The sequence below is a fragment of the Lampetra planeri genome, chromosome 81, assembly GCF_965212315.1.
Source record: "Lampetra planeri chromosome 81, kcLamPlan1.2.h2, whole genome shotgun sequence".
Taxonomy (NCBI): domain Eukaryota; kingdom Metazoa; phylum Chordata; class Hyperoartia; order Petromyzontiformes; family Petromyzontidae; genus Lampetra; species Lampetra planeri.
Genome location: NC_136185.1, coordinates 2,687,520 through 2,707,454, shown reverse-complemented (window position 1 = coordinate 2,707,454; position 19,935 = coordinate 2,687,520). Strand labels below are relative to the sequence as shown.

The 19,935-nt window shown below is 45.7% G+C and overlaps 2 protein-coding genes across 2 annotated transcripts in view; both read right to left on the bottom strand.

The window, feature by feature from the left end:
• LOC144738349 (uncharacterized) overlaps positions 1 to 19,935 on the bottom strand; it is a 236,657-nt gene that overhangs the window by 202,284 nt on the left and 14,438 nt on the right. The window lies entirely within an intron of this gene.
• The window catches only part of LOC144738307 (uncharacterized), a 24,783-nt gene continuing 12,606 nt past the window's right edge, over positions 7,759 to 19,935 (bottom strand). Inside the window, exons 4-6 of the mRNA XM_078621314.1 lie at positions 18,793 to 19,897; positions 13,359 to 13,450; positions 7,759 to 10,985 (exon numbers count right to left, since the gene is read on the bottom strand). Of these exons, the coding sequence (XP_078477440.1) occupies positions 9,830 to 10,985; positions 13,359 to 13,450; positions 18,793 to 19,897 (2,353 nt within the window). The 3' untranslated portion in view covers positions 7,759 to 9,829. The remainder of the gene's footprint in view (positions 10,986 to 13,358; positions 13,451 to 18,792; positions 19,898 to 19,935) is intronic.

Sequence of the window (19,935 nt, the reverse complement as noted above, 5' to 3'; positions counted from 1 at the left end):
GTAGCAGTTTCTGTAACATGTCCTGCTGTAGCAGTTTCTGTAACGTGTCCTGCTGTAGCAGTTTCTGTAACATGTCCTGCTGTAGCAGTTTCTGTAATGTGTCCTGCTGTAGCAGTTTCTGTAACGTGTCCTGCTGTAGCAGTTTCTGCAACATGTCCTGCTGTAGCAGTTTCTGTAACATGTCCTGCTGTAGCAGTTTCTGTAACATGTCCTGCTGTAGCAGTTTCTGTAACGTGTCCTGCTGTAGCAGTTTCTGTAACGTGTCCTGCTGTAGCAGTTTCTGTAACATGTCCTGCTGTAGCAGTTTCTGTAACATGTCCTGCTGTAGCAGTTTCTGTAACGTGTCCTGCTGTAGCAGTTTCTGTAACATGTCCTGCTGTAGCAGTTTCTGTAACATGTCCTGCTGTAGCAGTTTCTGTAACATGTCCTGCTGTAGCAGTTTCTGTAACATGTCCTGCTGTAGCAGTTTCTGTAACATGTCCTGCTGTAGCAGTTTCTGTAACGTGTCCTGCTGTAGCAGTTTCTGTAACATGTCCTGCTGTAGCAGTTTCTGTAACATGTCCTGCTGTAGCAGTTTCTGTAACGTGTCCTGCTGTAGCAGTTTCTGTAACATGTCCTGCTGTAGCAGTTTCTGTAACATGTCCTGCTGTAGCAGTTTCTGTAACGTGTCCTGCTGTAGCAGTTTCTGTAACATGTCCTGCTGTAGCAGTTTCTGTAACATGTCCTGCTGCAGCAGTTTCTGTAACATGTCCTGCTGTAGCAGTTTCTGTAACATGTCCTGCTGTAGCAGTTTCTGTAACGTGTCCTGCTGTAGCAGTTTCTGTAACGTGTCCTGCTGTAGCAGTTTCTGTAACATGTCCTGCTGTAGCAGTTTCTGTAACATGTCCTGCTGTAGCAGTTTCTGTAACATGTCCTGCTGTAGCAGTTTCTGTAACGTGTCCTGCTGTAGCAGTTTCTGTAACATGTCCTGCTGTAGCAGTTTCTGTAACATGTCCTGCTGTAGCAGTTTCTGTAACATGTCCTGCTGTAGCAGTTTCTGTAACATGTCCTGCTGTAGCAGTTTCTGTAACATGTCCTGCTGTAGCAGTTTCTGTAACATGTCCTGCTGTAGCAGTTTCTGTAACGTGTCCTGCTGTAGCAGTTTCTGTAACATGTCCTGCTGTAGCAGTTTCTGTAACATGTCCTGCTGTAGCAGTTTCTGTAACATGTCCTGCTGTAGCAGTTTCTGTAACATGTCCTGCTGTAGCAGTTTCTGTAACGTGTCCTGCTGTAGCAGTTTCTGTAACATGTCCTGCTGTAGCAGTTTCTGTAACATGTCCTGCTGTAGCAGTTTCTGTAACATGTCCTGCTGTAGCAGTTTCTGTAACGTGTCCTGCTGTAGCAGTTTCTGTAACGTGTCCTGCTGTAGCAGTTTCTGTAACATGTCCTGCTGTAGCAGTTTCTGTAACATGTCCTGCTGTAGCAGTTTCTGTAACATGTCCTGCTGTAGCAGTTTCTGTAACATGTCCTGCTGTAGCAGTTTCTGTAACATGTCCTGCTGTAGCAGTTTCTGCAACATGTCCTGCTGTAGCAGTTTCTGCAACATGTCCTGCTGTAGCAGTTTCTGTAACATGTCCTGCTGTAGCAGTTTCTGTAACATGTCCTGCTGTAGCAGTTTCTGTAACATGTCCTGCTGTAGCAGTTTCTGTAACATGTCCTGCTGTAGCAGTTTCTGTAACGTGTCCTGCTGTAGCAGTTTCTGTAACATGTCCTACTGTAGCAGTTTCTGTAACATGTTCTGCTGTAACAGTTTCTGTAACATGTCCTGCTGTAGCAGTTTCTGTAACGTGTCCTGCTGTAGCAGTTTCTGTAACATGTCCTGCTGTAGCAGTTTCTGTAACATGTCCTGCTGTAGCAGTTTCTGTAACGTGTCCTGCTGTAGCAGTTTCTGTAACATGTCCTGCTGTAGCAGTTTCTGTAACATGTCCTGCTGTAGCAGTTTCTGTAACGTGTCCTGCTGTAGCAGTTTCTGTAACATGTCCTGCTGTAGCAGTTTCTGTAACATGTCCTGCTGTAGCAGTTTCTGTAACGTGTCCTGCTGTAGCAGTTTCTGTAACATGTCCTGCTGTAGCAGTTTCTGTAACGTGTCCTGCTGTAGCAGTTTCTGTAACATGTCCTGCTGTAGCAGTTTCTGTAACGTGTCCTGCTGTAGCAGTTTCTGTAACATGTCCTGCTGTAGCAGTTTCTGTAACGTGTCCTGCTGTAGCAGTTTCTGTAACATGTCCTGCTGTAGCAGTTTCTGTAACATGTCCTGCTGTAGCAGTTTCTGTAACATGTCCTGCTGTAGCAGTTTCTGTAACGTGTCCTGCTGTAGCAGTTTCTGTAACATGTCCTGCTGTAGCAGTTTCTGTAACATGTCCTGCTGTAGCAGTTTCTGTAACGTGTCCTGCTGTAGCAGTTTCTGTAACATGTCCTGCTGTAGCAGTTTCTGTAACATGTCCTGCTGTAACAGTTTCTGCAACACCTGCTGCTTTAGCAGCATGTGCTGCTGTAGCAGAACGTGTTGCTGCATTAGCAGCAACACGTTCTGCAACATCAGCTTCAGCTCCTCTGCTGCACCACTGTGTGGCAGCATCTCCTCCGGAGCAGCAGCCGGTCACCGCCTTCCAGGTATCGATTTGCAGCAGGAACCCGAAGTAGAGGAGAACGGCGGCCGGGACCACGAAGACCACGGCGACGATGGCGACGTTGTAGCCATCGATGCAGGGGCACCGGAACGCGTAGTTGGTGAACACCTCCTGGCCCACGACCACGAGGGCCGAGACGAGGCCGAGCTTCCACACCTTCAGCAGGGTGAAAGCGGCCTTCAGAGACTGAGCCATGGGCATGGCGTCACCGGTCTCGCTGGAGCTGCGGGGTCTCTCTTTGTCTGTGTCTGTCTGTCTGTCTCTGTCTGTCTGTCTCTGGCTCTGTCTGTCTCTCTGTCTCCTGGTCTCTCTCTCTGTCTCAGTCTTCTGGTCTCTCTCTCAGTCTCCTGGTCTCTCTATCTCTTTCTGTCTGTCTCCCGCTGGCTCTCTGCCAAGGTGGTAACGGGGAGGCGTGTTAACGGAGTTCGGTTCTCAGGAATGCGTAAACTTGCATGGTGGACATGGCCATGCGGGCAGGAGTTTTTCACTTCTCATTTCACAATCTGATCAGATAATCATCCTGTTACGTTTGCACCTGTGTGTGTCTGTACCTGTGTGTGTCTGTGTGTGTCTGTGCGCAAGAAGCTTCAGGTCTTCTCGGCCACGGTCATTCCCCACCTTTCTCGACGCTTGCGAAACGTGGACCACCCTAATGGAGCGTCTTTGCCGGTTAGAAACATTTAGGCTGGCCTGCCTACGATCCATCCTGGGTTTAACCAGGCTGGATTGTGTGAGGAGCTCACAAATCCTTGAAAGATCTCGGCAAAGTCCCATCGGTGAGCTTCTCCGGCAGGCAAGGCTGCGTTGGCTGGGTCATGTACCCCGCATGCCCAGCCACCATATGCCTTAACAGCTTTTGTTTGGCCACACAGAGGAGGCTAAACGGGCGCGGCACAGGCTAGAGAAGAGATGGAGTGATGTGGTACAGGAGGACGTGGAGCTGAGTGGACTTGCCGATGACTGGTACCAGCGGTGTCAAGATCGGCCTCTGTGGAGGAGGCTCGTGAAGGACGCTACTGGGCAGTTGGAGGCAGTCGCCCTCCAACAACAACGGAGGGCGGAGGAGCGACGCTCACAACAACGAGCGGAGTGCCGGGTGGCTAAAGCACAGCAAGTTGGCACAGTAGAGGGCACAGGTGGTGCATCAGCCAGTCATCTCGGTCATCTCGGTCAGTGGACCCGTGGCACCTTGGTCTGCCCCGTGACCTCCTGCCAGCGGGCGTTCGACACTTCACGTGGCCTCAAGGTGCACATGGCCTGGCACAAGCATCGTGGTGACGTCACCGCCACTTAGTGGCGAATGGCGGTTGTTGTTGTTTGAGTCCATGTGCATGTCTGCGACGATTTGTGTGTGTGTACGTCCGTGTGGGTGTGTGTATGTAAGTCGATGTGTGTGTGCGAGTCGATGTGTGTGTGCGTGAGTCTATATGTGTGTGTCAGTCGATGTGTGTTAAGTGGTAATCAATGCGTGTGCGTGCTGTGTGTGTAGACCACTAATATTTCACAATTAGGTTGGTAATTTCTGCAATAATAATGTGTGTGTCGAAGTCCATGGGTGCGTGTGAGTCCATGTACGTGTCTGCGTCGATGTGTATGTGTGAGTCAATGTCTTTATGTATGTGGGTCAATGTCTGTAAGTCTGTGTAAGTAGATGTGTGCCTGTCTTTTTTGCCCGGGCAACGCCGGGTACTTCCCACTAGTCTAACCTATAAAAGGCATTTTTTGTCTGTCTGTCTATCTGTGTGTCTGTCTGTGTGTGGACGAAACTTGCGAAGGATTTGGCTCGCGATTCGTGGGGTTGATGTTTAACAAGTACCTGATGACGATTGCTTGTGTTGCGATCGATACGTCGTGATATTTGTATCATTATTTTTCTATCTACGTGGCTTTACCGAAAGACCCAAGAATATGAATTCCTGCAGTCACGAAAGCTTTAAGTCAATATTTATGCGGAGAATCTTTGTGTCCTGGCGGTTGTGCGTGTGTGCGGATGCGGGCGCTTGTGTGTGTGCGTGTCTGTGTGTGTGTCTGTGTGTGTGCGGGCGCCAATGCATGTGCGGCCGAGAGGGTGAAGTTGGAGTGTGCGGGCGGAGGAAGATAAGAAACCAAACAAAACAAGCAGTTCGCAGGAAATTAGTTTTCAATTCAGTGTAGTAGCGTAGTGTATATCGTAGTGTAAAGTAGTGGTGCATAGTAGTGTAGTGGTGAGTGTAGTGTGTAGTAGTGAGTGTAGTGTATAGTAGTGTAGTGGTGAGTGTAGTGCATAGTAGTGTAGTGGTGAGTGTAGTGTATAGTAGTGTAGTTTATAGTAGTGTAGTGGTGAGTGTAGTGCATAGTAGTGTAGTGGGCCCAAACGGACACTCAGACGTACATATCATTATCAGAGTTGTTTTCTTTTTCTTTGCATTTTGATTGCTTGTGTTGTGGTTATTGCTAACAGATAAAAGGGCAAAAACCTATTACTGGCAGTACACCGTCGTAGCGTCATAAACCCACAGCTAAAAAGGAAAATATTTAGCAACCAAATAATGAAATATTAGTTTTCTGCACACAAACATTATTATTTTTATAATTGCCAAATTATTTGTTTCATAATAGTAAAAAATAAACCTGAGTTCTTAGAGAAATATTAAATCAAATTGTACTTTACATTGCCGTAGTGAGGCCTAGTCCCGTGCAGAGCCCGCAGCCTCGCCTAGATTGCCCAGCCGGAGGAGGTGACACATTGCCAGGCTGGGGGCTGCACCACTCTCCCCACCCGCGGTGCAATAATGCCATCTAAGCGCTCTAATATTAATATCTATGGACTTTATAGCAGTAACTGCACGCATTGGGGTGGGGGAACATATGACTTTGAAGAATGAACCTCAGTGTTGTGTATATTTTTAAGCATTGTTAACGCGAATGAGATTTTTTAGCGATCGTGTGTGCGTTGCTCGGGGTGCAATTGCGTGCTTTGTCCCGCGGCGGGCGGCAAAGCTACATAAATAAATAACGAAATATTTGGGATTATAGGTATGCCAGGGATAAAGACGTCCTCACCTTTAGAATTGCCTGTAATGATTGTAGCTTTGATAACATTAGAATGTAATTATTTAACAATTCACCTTGTGCCATTGCATAGTCTAGGTGGGTCCAAGTTTCTCAATAGCAAGACAGGTGCCCCAATTTTTAGTAGCAAGTTGTGTGGTGGTACACCCGGGAGCTGCAGAGAATTCAAGAATTCAACTGGATAGTGAATAATTTGATCACGGTCCAACACTGTGTCAATAGATTTGTAGGACTTGCTCTCTCCAGATAACTTCTGCAACAACATGGAATTTATTCTGTGAACGGCATAATTTTTCGGAGCCAAAATGGCCCTCTCCTCTAGCCAGACAACATCTTGAAAGTGTTGTTGCATGTTTGGGTACACTTTTTCCTCCAGTTCCTCTTCCGAAGTGAAAAGGATGCCTTTAGACATGGTGATAAGTCCATCTGTGCCGTCAGCAAGAATTCTGCCATTTCCAATATCAAGGAGAGCTTCAGCAAAGTTTCCTGCCTCTTGGTCTCCATGGAGATATACGCGCATGTTTGTAGTTAGTCTCAGTTTCATTACGTGCCTCCAGAGGAATGAAGACTTGATGCAGGCATTTAACTCATCAGCTTTGGTCCCTCGAAGTACCACAGGTAAGGTTTGTCGGAAGTCACCAGCCATGAGAAAAGTTACACCACCCATAATCCTGGAATTGTTGCGGAGGTCCTGCAAAGTTGTGTTGACAGCCTCAAATGCTCCCTTGTGGGACATGGTGCATTCATCCCACACTATGAATTCACAATTAACCAGGACTTGTGCAAGGGCAGTCCCCTTTGAAATATTGCAAACGGGGTTTTCTTGTCGGGATAGATCTAATGGAAGCTTGAATGTGGAATGGGCAGTTCTTCCTCCAATAAGCAGAGTCGATGCAATCCCTGACGATGCCACAAATTGGGGTGGGGGGGGGGGGGTGAAGAGGACGTGAAACTTTGAAGAATTTACCTCAGCGTCGCGTGTTAATGCGTGTGGGTATTTTTAAAAATGGCGTCCACCCCGCAGCGACGGCTTGCTTTGCCAGTTGCCAGGGGCAACCGCTCTCGGTCGGCATCTCACGCATGCGCAACGGTGTGCTGCGTCACGTGCCGGCCGGCAATAGTAAATAAATAAATAAAGAGAGATCGCACTAAATCGATAATTAAACCGCTTTAAAGGCGACGGACAAAAAAACGGAAATTCCTATTCCCACCGCGGGGCACGGGACGTGCCACCCGGCAAAATTTTTTTGTCCTAAACCCCACAGCCAGAGCGCCAAATCCCTCGCAAGTGAGCGTACGCAGACGAACAGACAGACGGACAGAGAAAAAGTGACTTTTATAGGTAAGAAAAAGATGCACGACTTTATCTATCTGTGACGAATGCTGCATGCAGGGGGCGCTGTAAACCTACGCGCCCCCTGCATGAATGACGGATATGCAGGGACAGATGTTCGATCACGTTGGAATCGATCTGCAGACGGCGGTCTTCTCGCACGGCCAGCTATGTGTCGCCTCATCTCAATCCCGCGATCCCAACCAGGTGAAAGTCCGCATCAAACCGAATCCCCGGCAAGGCCATCTACTTAACGACTAAATGTCGTTTTCAATTAAGTCTTCCAGATGTAAAATTATATAAGCTTTTAAAGAAGAAATATAATTATCTAATTCAAAAGGTAATACAATTCAAAGTTATTTCATTTTAAAACTTCAAAAGGGAGCATCGGGAGCTTGCGTGGATGCGTCGTTCGTGCGCAATTTTCTTCGTGACTTTCCTGGCCCAAAGCCGTAACTGGTTGTGAGGGATGCCGCAGGTGGTCAGGCTTGCTTCAACCCATGGTTGTGAACATCCAGACGTTAATTACCAAGGAACATTTCTTGTCTTAGCTCGCCAACATATAAGACGTCATGCAAAATTCGAATGAGTGTTGTCGTGGAGAATGTATCTACTAGATGTGCTCTGCCTTGTAACCGAATACAAATCTGTACCAAAAATGCATTTCAAATGTGCTCTTAAAATTACCTCCTTGCTATGAAGCAGATCAGCAGACAAGACATCTTTCATTTATCGATCTCTCCAAGAAACAAAGGAATGTTTTACACAAACTATAACTAGCACAGCCTTCTGGGAGTGCGTCATTGATTCAATGCAAGCCACCTGTGGACCCGTATTGGTGCACAGCGTCTCAAGAGCAGCCGGGCTTGTTTCAACTGATGGTTACGAACATCCAGACGTTAATCAGCAAGGGGCAATTCTAGTCCGAGTTAGACAAAATCTACGTCAACACGTAAGACAAAATTATAAATCGTGTTGTAGAGAATGTATCTCCTCTACGTGTAACTTTTAAGTGGTATGCCTTGTAATTGATGAATGATCTGAGTGTGCTCCCTATTTCAAAGACAATGAGTTACTCCAGAGGCAGACGCTTCCTGAAAACACAAAAATATCCTTTGACCTGTACCACAAGAACAACGGGTCTCACCCGAGTTATCTGTACACGTTAATCCAATAACACACTTTGTCCTAACATTACTTATTAAATGTTTGACCCTTATAAACTGTCTCGGCCTCGCTGTGCGCTGCGTTGCACCGCTAGCTGAGTAGATAACCTCATGTCCAATAAACCCTCAGAGCCAGGGTGAACATCCGACTTCAAACGTCACTTATTGATTTTAACGAGGTAAAACTGGTGAGAAAACAGCAAAGATACAGCATCTGTTATAACCCGGAAACACCAACACAATGAATGAACACCACAGCATCAGAACATTGTCTTAGATAACATGTTTCTCAACAATAGACCCTGGATGGACCAGGCCCCTACATTACCACTGAATAACTATACAAGAGCATAAGCTGCTGTGTTACATAAAGACACATCGTGTATTCATCACACTGCACCCCAAATGTACAGTATTACACAACACTGAATTGTGGATGAGATATTTCGTCATCCTTGCTCTCAGGATCGCAATATAGTTACTTGGGTACAAGTTTGACTCGACTTATTAAATTACAAGTAACATTCACAATAAGGAAAGTTGCAGGCTCCGTTGTTAACTAGGCCTCGTATTTACCGTAACAATTTAACAGCATTATAAAGGCATTTGCATCATTATAACGGCCATTCTAACATTATAACAGCATTGCCAATATTATAAGAACATAAACGAACTTACAGACAATGCTTCTTAAGCTCCCACAATGGATAATTGCGGCTGGCTTCACTGGGACGCGATGTGTGCCGCCATCTTGAATTATGTGTGTAATGGCCGGCACCCGCGTGGTTGAGTGGGAATCTTAAATCGCAACTTCCTGGTCACGTGACTAAAATTTTCATTAAAAACATGAAATTCCTGTGTACATACGCGCCCCCCCCCCCACCCCCCCCCATCTGCCATGAGGCAAAGCCCCTGCCGTGAGGCAGAACATAAACAAAATGTTACATGTACGCACACAATAAGACAGGTATTCATTCAAAATTATTGAGTCATTTTAACAAAATTGAATTACTGCACTGAAATATGCTGCACCAGGTAACATTGTATTAACAAGCTATTTCAAAAAAGTATTCACCGTCTGCTTAACAGTGTATGTACAACATACTTTTGCGCCATTCAAAACGAGTAGGCCTTTGCATGCTGGTGTCTGGATCAAAATTGAGCAAATTCCAAACATTACAAACTCCACAACTGAGATGCCACATCAACCATCGCCCTCTACTGAAAGGCTCTTGTCCACATGCAGGCCGGTGCAGGGCCACCACCTTGTGCCACACAGGGGCAGCTGCTACCTGGGGATGCTCTTCGAGTGTTTGAGACGAGATACGATACAAAAATCCGAATTGCCGAGGCGATTAAGCAAGCACCATATAAATGCAATTAATAACATAGTGAATGCTTGGGAGCTTATTGGCTCCCGCTCCTGGTTAGAGATCTACCAAACCCACAGGTCCACAAAGACTGGCCGCTCTTACTCTGCAGATTGAACCTAGGAATTGAGTGTTCAACTTCACATTCTTGTCATTAAAGGCCTGTGACAAAAGTGCATAACTTAGAGCGACATCGTCTCAAGCTTATACATCTACCGGGTCTCCATTTGACTTTGTACTGTCTCAGAGGAAGTCCACCCACACCTCCACTTCCACAAACTGCTGGGAGTTGCCTCGCTCTGCCTCACAGTCAGAATTCTCCTCCTGCTTCACGTTGCCTCCATCGATGTGAAGGTCCGATTTTGGAGTTGAATCTTCATCTTCACATTTTACCTTCACTTCTTCGCTCTTCACCATCACTTCTTCACATTTCACCTTCACTTCTTCGCTCTTCACAATCACTTCTTCATATTTCACCTCGATACCTTTAAAAGTGTCCAAGCTGGGATTTTCTTCCGGTTCTTGTTTGATGAGGGATGGGATCATTGCGGCACTTTGACTTTCACAAGCTGATTTCAGACTCCACTCCTTGTGGATCTTCTGATGCTTGTGTGTTCTCTGGTGTCTTTGAAGAGCAGATGACTGTGCAAACGCCTTCACACACACACTGCACTTGAAGGGTTTCTCTCCCGTGTGTGTTCTCTGGTGTGCTACAAGAGTAGATGAATCTGAAAACGCCTTCCCACACACACTGCACTTGAAGGGTTTCTCCCCCGTGTGTGTTCTCTGGTGTACTTGAAGATTTTGTTTAAGTGAAAACACCATCCCGCACAAAGTGCACTTGAAGGGGTTCTCTCCCGTGTGTGTTCTCTGGTGTACAACAACAGCAGATGAATGTGCAAACGCCTTCCCACACACACTGCACTTGAAGGGTTTCTTTCCCGTGTGTGTTCTCTGGTGTATTACAAGAGTAAATGACTGTGCAAACGCCTTCCCACACACAGTGCACTTGAAGGGTTTCTTTCCCGTGTGCGTTCTCTGGTGTGCTACAAGAGTAAATGACTGTGCAAACGCCTTCCCACACACAGTGCACTTGAAGGGTTTCTCTCCCGTGTGCGTTCTCTGGTGTTTTACAAGAGTATATGAACGTGCAAACGCCTTCCCACACACAGTGCACTTGAAGGGTTTCTCTCCCGTGTGCATTCTCTGGTGTTTTACAAGAGTAGATGAATGTGCAAACGCCTTCCCACACACACTGCACTTGAAGGGTTTCTCTCCTGTGTGAGTTCTCTGGTGCTGTGTCAAATGTCTAATATAATCCGTGCTGTATGCACACCGGTCGCATTGATGCCTTTTTGCACCGAGCCGCGCCGAGTGCCTTTGCTCCATCAGATAAATTCTGCAGAGGAAGCGACACCATCTACATATCAGTATCGATGCACAGAGGAATGCATATACACAGTCACACGTGACTTACACGCCTATACTTCTTCATATATTCATGATATAGTGAAAAAGTGTCCCAAATTCATCACACGGGCTGTTATGGCACACAATGAGAGGGCAAATGGTTATAACCGTGCCTGGAAGCCCTCGTATCTTCAAAATGAATGTTAACCCAAAACTCCGAGCACACAATTTCGGCTGTCTGGCTTCAAAAGGAATATTTATGAAAGCTAAATACAGCTGACATAGCAAAGGGTGTTGAAAATAATACTATGTATTTGTGTTCTGCAGAAATGCATAAATTAATGATCAATCGCAACTTAGAGGTGTGAAGCCAGGCACAGATGTCCTTGAATGCTGGGATGAACAGTTCTGACTTCAGCTGTACCGTGTGCTGTGTTAACTTCCTGACTCAATTCTTACAAAGAGTTCCAGAGGCAAAAAAAAACAACTACTGTTTTGGAAAAACCTCCGTGCTCAATAAATTTAATAGACTTTACTGCAACTATAAACATGACACTGTCACACACTCAAGAAGCGGAGCCAGGATTTTCAGGTAGGGGGGGAAACCCCTCGAGCAATGAAAAATGATAGGAGTTGTTATTAAGTAAGCAGTTGTTAGTGAGGAGTTGTTAGTAAGCAAGGACTTGTCCCTTGCTTTTTATTTGACGCGTGTGATCGGCATTGCGCTCGCTGAAGGTGTTTACTTTCAGAGAAGCCGTGTACTGTAGACGCAACTGCGCACAATTTTGCGAGTGGCTTGTAACTGCTTGCCGTTACTTATTGCCAATAATGGACTTGGACTGTTGTCCTCTCAAGAGTCCGTTGGTACGTAATAATATGCCAAACGGTGGCGGTGGGGGTTGCAAAATGCTGATTTATTTATGTATAAAAAAGGGAAATTTGTGAATGTGTCTGTTATAAATGTTTAGCATACTTCTCGACATGCAACAAACTTAAAAATTGGCATGTGGGTAGCTTCCAGACTGTACACAATGCGAAAAGTATAAAAATAGACTTTTGTATTTTGGGGAGTGGGCGGGGGTGCAATAGTGCATTTATTTTGCACGCAAATGAGCGGTGACATCACATCTGTGATCACATCTGTGATGTCACACCCGCATGCGGCAGCGTTACTCAGTGTGCTTGCTGACGTCACCCCCCCCCCCCAAACACTCCGCGTAGGACGTGTTTTAATCCAAGTCCCGGGCGAAGCCGGGTAGTAAAGCTAGTCTATATATAAAAGGGAAATGTGTGGATATGTGTGTGTGTCTGTTCGAAATGTTTAGCATACTTCCCAACATGCAACACACATGAAATTTGGCATGTGGGAAGGTTCCATACTGTACACAATGTAATAACTATAAAAATAGACTTTTGTATTTTGGGGGGGGGGGGGGGGGAGAAATGACCATGTAGTGTGCGGTGTCAACCCGCATCACACCTGAGCTAAGCGCTCTGCAACGCTTACCCCCCTACCACATGGCTCTTCGCGCGCCGTACTTCTACAGCTGTTCACAGCGTGCCGGGAGATTTTAGGTGGTGCTTCGCTCCTGGCCGATGAAGTCATTGGCTTCTCGGAGTTTCAATACAAATCCGTGCGAAGAACGGGTACAACTGCCGTCTTTAATATGAAGTAGAAATTACATCTGTTTGTTTGTGTGAAGCATTACGTATAAGTGGGTTAAGGTTAAATTTCCTTCAGTGAAAAACATCCAATTTTGTTAAATTGATTTGTTTCAGCTGTTTTCTTTCTTGCAAGAATAAAACATTTTCAGAGTTTTTCAGTGAAATAAGGGAATATGAAATTAATCTAAAACAATAATCCAAGTCCCGGGCGAAGCCGGGTAGTGAAGCTAGTTACTAATAAACCCCAATGATCCAATCGAAATTAGGGATTTCTATCGGATCGTTGGGGGGGTACGTGCCACCCCACCCCCACTGGCTCCACCACTGTCACACACTGGCATGGTTCACAGGTGGTGGTGTGTCCAGACCCACGCCTGGCCACCTTCACCTGCTCAGTATTAATGCTTCCTCACTCCACCAAGTAATTCATTGAGGATCAACCAACACAGCCGAGGCTGAGTGTCTCTCTCTCTCTCTCTGTGGTGAGATGTTAACTACCTCTCCTGGCATACAGGAAGTCGTGGGTTCGATCCCGACCTTGACGCCTGCTGTATATTTGTAGTTTGCGTGTCTCTCTCTCTCTCCGTGGTCGCGTGGATTTCCCTCCGGATCTCCCGGTTGCCCCCACTCCACATGCAGAGAGTGAACACCACTACGCGTCTAGAGTGAACACCGCCACGCTGTTGACAAGCCTTACCTTGTTGTTGTTGTGGGCAGGTCGCTTGTGAAAACAAGAGCGGTACAGCAGCTCACGCGGGCGTGGCCTGGTAAAAATAAAAACTGTGTTAATATTTAAAGTAAAACAAAGTTACAAAGTGGGGAGCCGGGTGAAGACAAATTCAACTTAAGCAAGAGATAATAGTTTTTTTATTCTTCTATCTGGCAAGAAAACTGACACCTTTTTTACGAGGAGTCATGTTTGCATAGACCACAATACCTGCAGTCGGAACGCAAACAAAAAACACAACTCTGAGCGAGAGAATTGAAGCGAACGCGACCAGGCGAGGGCAGGAGGCAAGGCCCCGCGTTGTAAAGTTCCAACGTGGACATCGCTTCCATGCTCGCTGCTACTCAATTGACATCCCTACGAGAGAGAGAGCGAGGCTCTACCTCGGTAAACAACAACAACAACCACAACCACCACCACCACAACCACAACAACCACCACCATCACCCCCACCACAACCACCACCACTACAACCACCGCCACCACTACAACCACCACCACCACTACAACCACCACTACAACCACCACCACAAGCACCACCACCACAACTACCACCACAACCCACAACTACCACCACAACCCACAACTACCACCACAACCCACAACTACCACCACAACAACCACCACAACAACCACCACAACAACCACCACAACAACCACCACAACAACCACCACAACAACCACCACAACAACCACCACAACAACCACCACAACAACCACCACCACCACAACCGCGATGAGAATTTCTCACCTCGGATTTCAGTTCACGGGCGGAGCGGCAACTTCCTGGTCCCTCACGACGTCACGCGGCAGCAGGTGACATGACGTCACTTGCGGGGTACACCTCCCCCTGGCGTTTGATGCCGATGAGGTCACGCTGAGCGGTGACGTCAGAGAGCGGGGTCAGAGTTCAAGTTTGTTGACAGAAAGGGAGCGGCAGTGTCGAAACGGCCTCAAACGAGTCCCCGGTGCGGTGTGTCAACATCGCCAGCACTGGGGAGACAAAGGCGGCCGGGCGTGGTGCTGGCCACCCACCCCCTCTGTGTGTGCCGTGACGACCTCCATCGGTGCTGCTACTCGCTATGAGCAGCACTTTGTAGATGTCGTGTCTTGGCTCTCCAGCACACCGCTGGCGACATTTCACGATGACATTTTCACGTCCATAAAAGGAAAATCGCCATACTAACCTAGGCCGTTTTTTGGCAAAATTGGTCCAATTTTCGTAGCTTTATTTTTCAACGAAAAGTGCATTCCTTGGTTGTGTTGCCTATATATTACGTTAAAAAGTGTGGAATTTCATGCATGAAATTTAGAAGTAAAAAGAAAAATTAACCCGTAAAAACAAAGTTTTTCACTCTAAATCCTTTATATGCGTGGCGGCTAGAGTCCTCTCGTTCTCTGGCTTGAGATGGCTACCACCTATGGGTCAGATGATTGTCTGCCACCATTAAGCAATTGGTAATTAAATATTTTAAAAAAATTCCCTAAACTGTAAAATTTTGGAAAAAAAATTTCACGAAAATTTATTGTCACGCACAACGAGTCTGTGTGGAAAATGTCAGCTCGATTTGATCACGGGAAGTGGGTTAAAAAACGATCGAAAGATTTGCACGGTCGTAAGCAAGCAAGCAAGCACGCAAGCACGCAAGCAAGCAAGCGAACTTAATATAAAGGATTTAAAAACAAAGTTTTTAAATCCTTTATATGCGTGGCGGCTAGAGTCCTCTCGTCCTCTGGCTTTAGATGGCTGCCACCTATGGGTCAGATGATTGTCTGCCAGTATTAAGCAATTGGTAATTAAATATTTAATTTGTTTTCCCTAAACAGTGTAAAATTTTGGAAATTATTTTTCACGAAAATTAATTGTCACACACAACGAGTCTGTGTGGAAAATGTCAGCTCGATTGGATCACGGGAAGTGGGTTAAAAAACGAGCGAAAGATTTGCACGGTCCTAAGCAAGCAAGCGAACTTAATATAAAGGATTTAAAAATATATTCGCCTGTGGAGGACGCGGGGATCGATCCCGCGACCTTTGGCATGGGAAGCGAGGGCGCTACCAACTGCGCTACTCCACCACGGCCTGTGGAGGGGTTACGCTCTGGGCTCCTACACTGTGACGTTCAGCCAAAGCCATGAATGAGTTCTATTTGAATAAATGTAAAATACTTTTTGTTGCCTAAAAAGTGTAAAATTTTTGACATTTTTTTCACGAACATTGTCTCGCACAACGAGTCTGTGTGCAAAATGTCAGCTCGATTGGATCACGGGAAGTGGGTTAAAAAACGACCGAAAGATTTGCACGGTCGTAAGCAAGCAAGCAAGCACGCAAGCAAGCAAGCGAACTTAATATAAAGGATTTAAAAAAGTGAATTCCTCCATTTTGTTAAGCATTAGTATGCTCTATTACATTAAAAGTGGGAAATTTCACCATTAAGTTTTCACGTCCCAAACAGGAAATCGCCATACGAACCTCTGCCGTTTTTGGCTAAAATTTTACGAATTTTTACAGCTGTATTTTTGAACAAAAAGTGCATTCCTCGGTTGTGTTTAGCCTGAGTAGTCTATATATTACATTGAAAGTGAGAAATTTCACCATGAAATTTTAAGTAAAAACATCAAATCGGCATACTTTACCAATGCTGTTCTTGGCCAAAATTTGGTACATTTTCATAGTTAGATTTTCAAAGAAAAAGTGAATTCCTCCATTTTGTTAAGCATTCGTATGCTCTGTTACTTTAAAAGTGGGAAATTTCACGATTACATTTTCACGTCCCAAAAATAAAATCGGCATACTTATGCCAGTATTAACCAAAATAAGCCAAATTTTCATAGCTTTCTTTTTGAACAAAAAGTTAATTCATCAATTGTATTTACCCTTAGTATGCTATGTATTAGATTAAAAGTGGAACATTTTATGATGAAATGTTCACATCCCAATATAGAATATCGGCATACTAACCTATGCCGTTTTTGACCAATAATGGCCAAATATTTGCAACTTCATTTTTCAACAAAAGTGCAATCCTCGGGTGTGCTTAGCCTTAGTATCCTATATATTACAATAAAAAGTGGGAAATTTCACGCCGGGTACTTCCCGCGAGTACTCTTATCTAAGCACACAACTTCATCTGTGATGAACGCTGCACTTTCCTTCGTTTTCATGCAGGAGGCGCTGCAAACCTACTCGCCCCCTACATGAACGACGGAGGAGCAGGGACAGACGTTCGATCGCGTTGGAATCGATCTGCAGACGGCAGTCTTCTGGCACGGCCAGCTCTGTGTCGCCTTATCTCCACCCCGCGATCCCAACCAGGAGAAAGTCCGCATCGAACCGAACCCCAGTAAGGCCATTTACCTCACGACGAGAGAAAATTCACACGAAATGTTGTTTTCAATGAAGTCTTCCAGATGGAAAATGATATCGGCTTTTAATGAAGAAATACAATAATCAAATGCAAAACAATATACAATTCAAAGTTGTTTCATATTAAAACTTCAAAAGGGAGCATCGGGTGCTTGCGCGGATGCGTCGTTCGTGTGCTATTTTTTTTACTTTCCTGGCCCAAGGCTGTAAATGGTTGTGAGGGGCACCGCAGGCGGTCAGGCTTGCTTCAACCCATGGTTGTCAACATCCAGACGTTAATCGGCAAGGACCATTTCCCGTCCTAATTCGACAAAATCTACGTCAACACGTAATACAAAATTATAATTCGTGTTGTTGAGAATGTATCTCCTCTACGTGTAACTTTTGAGTGGTATGCCTTGTAACTGATGAATGATCCGAGTGTGCTCCCTATTTCAAAGACAATGAGTTGCTCCAGAGGGAGATGCTTCCTGAAAACACAAAAGTACCCTTTGACCTGTACCACAAGAACAATGAGTCTCACCTGAGTGATCTGTACAGGTTACTTGCAAAACACACACTTTGTCCTAACATCACTTATTCAATGTTTGACCCTTATAGACAAAATGGTACATGTACGCACACCATCATACAAGTATTCATTCTAAATTATTGACAGGCATATTAACAAAATTGAATTACTGCACTGAAATTTACTGCATTAGGTTACATCATATTAACAAGAAGCTAATATAAAAAATACGCACCGTCTGCTTAACAGTGTATGTACAACATACTAATGCACCATTCAAAACGAGTAGGCCATTGCATGCTGGCATCTGGGTCAAAATGTAGCAAATTCTAAAAACATTATCTACAAACTCCACAACTGAGATGCCACATCAACCATCGCCCCCTACTGACAGGCTCTTGTCCACATGCAGGCCGGTGCACGACCACCACCTTGTGCCACATAGGGGCAGCTGCTACTCGGGGATGCTCTTCGAGTGTTTGAGACGAGAAACGATATAGAACTCATTCTAGATTTGAAGCTTTCGTGACTGCAAGGATTCATATTGTTAGGTTTTTTCGGTAAAGTCACGTAGGTAAAACATTAAAATTAATGAAAGTAAAATAAAATAAAAATCACGACGTTTCGGAGGCAACACAAGTCTCCGTCATCAGGTGGGACCGTCACAGCCAGATTTGCTGCATCAAGTGAGGCAATGATTCAAGATGTAATCCCTTAAAAGCAAGTTGAGGGGGGAGGAGAGGGGGGGGGGAGCTCATCAGAATGTGGTAGCCAATGAATGGAACGTATCGGGAGGGAGGGGCGCGGGGCTCAAAGACGGCACGACGTGCCACGTAGAACGCATCGGGAGGGGGAGGGGGGGCGGGGCCAAAAGAATACACGACGTGGTACACGAGAGTCGGCGGCGTGGACGTGGTTGTGCGCAAGCAACTACTGCTGCACACGCCAACGCATTGGACAGAGAGGGGGAGGGGAGGCCAAAAGAGAGTGTGGGGTGCAAGTGTACGTGGACATGTTTGTGTACAAGCACCTGTTGATACACATGATAGAAAAGAACGAAAATGCCCATGTTTATACCAGTGCTGGCTGAACAATGAAGAGAGTACTGTTAAACACTGGGGATGTTAACACTCGGTAAAGTAAAGTAAAATAGTGCCTGTCAGATAAGATGGTCCAAAAATGTGTAATTAAGTCTTTTTTGCGTGGTTGATAACATCTTTCCAATGATTACTAAGTTTGTACCCATCATCACGGTTGAAATTATGTCTGTGTTTGTATATTTATAGAACTCCGAGTTGCCAAGGCGATTAAGCAAGCACCATATAAATGCAATTGATAACATAGCGAATGCTTGGGAGCTTATTGGCTCTCGCTCCTGGTTAGAGATCTACCCAACACACAGGTCCACACAGACTGGCCGCTCTTACTCTGCAGGTTGAACCTAGGAATTGAGTGTTCAACTTCATTCTTGTCATAAAAAGCCCGTCACAAAGGTGCGTCTATTGGAGCGACATCGTCACTGGCTTACACATCTACCGGGTCTCCATTTGACTTTGTATTGTCTCGGAGGAAGTCCACCCACACCTCCACTTCCACAAACTGCTGGGAGTTGCCTCGCTCTGCCTCACAGTCAGAATTCTCCTCCTGCTTCACGTTGCCTCCATCGATGTGAAGGTCCGATTTTGGAGTTGAATCTTCATCTTCACATTTTACCTTCACTTCTTCGCTCTTCACCATCACTTCTTCACTCTTCACCATCACTTCTTCACGTTTCACCTCGATACCTTTAAAAGCATCCAAGCTGGAATTGTCTTCCGGTTCTTGTTTGATGAGGGATGGGCTCATTGCGGCACTTTGACTTTCGCAAGCTGATTTCAGACTCCACTCCTTGTGGATCTTCTGATGCTTGTGTGTTCTCTGGTGTCTTTGAAGATTTGATGACTGTGCAAATGCCTTCCCACACACACTGCACTTGAAGGGATTCTCTCCCGTGTGTGTTCTCTGGTGTGTTAGAAGAGTAGATGACTGTGCAAACGCCTTCCCACACACACTGCACTTAAAGGGTTTCTCTCCCGTGTGTGTTCTCTGGTGTACTTGAAGATATTCATTACGTGCAAATGCCGTCCTGCACAGAGTGCACCTGAAGGGTTTCTCTCCCGTGTGTGTTCTCTGGTGTATTTCAAGATGAGATGAAAATAAAAACGCCTTCCCACACACACTGCACTTGAAGGGTTTCTCTCCCGTGTATGTTCTCTGGTGTACTTCAAGAGTATGTTTAAGTGCAAACGCCTTCCCGCACAGAGTGCATCTGAAGGGTTTCTCTCCCGTGTGTGTTCTCTGGTGTGCTACAAGATGAGATGAAATTGAAAATGCCTTCCCACACACACTGCACTTGAAGGGTTTCTCTCCCGTGTGTGTTCTCTGGTGTATTACAAGAATAGATGAATATTCAAACGCTTTCCCACACACACTGCACTTGAAGGGTTTCTCTCCTGTGTGAGTTCTCTGGTGCCTTGTCAAATGTGCAGGAAGATCCGTGCTGTATGCACACCAGTCGCATTGATGCCTTTTTGCACCGAGCCGCGCCGAGTGCCTTTGCTCCATCAGACCAAGTCTGCAGAGGAAGCGACAGCTGCAGACAGAAAAAAAGTTATATCCACGTCAGTATCG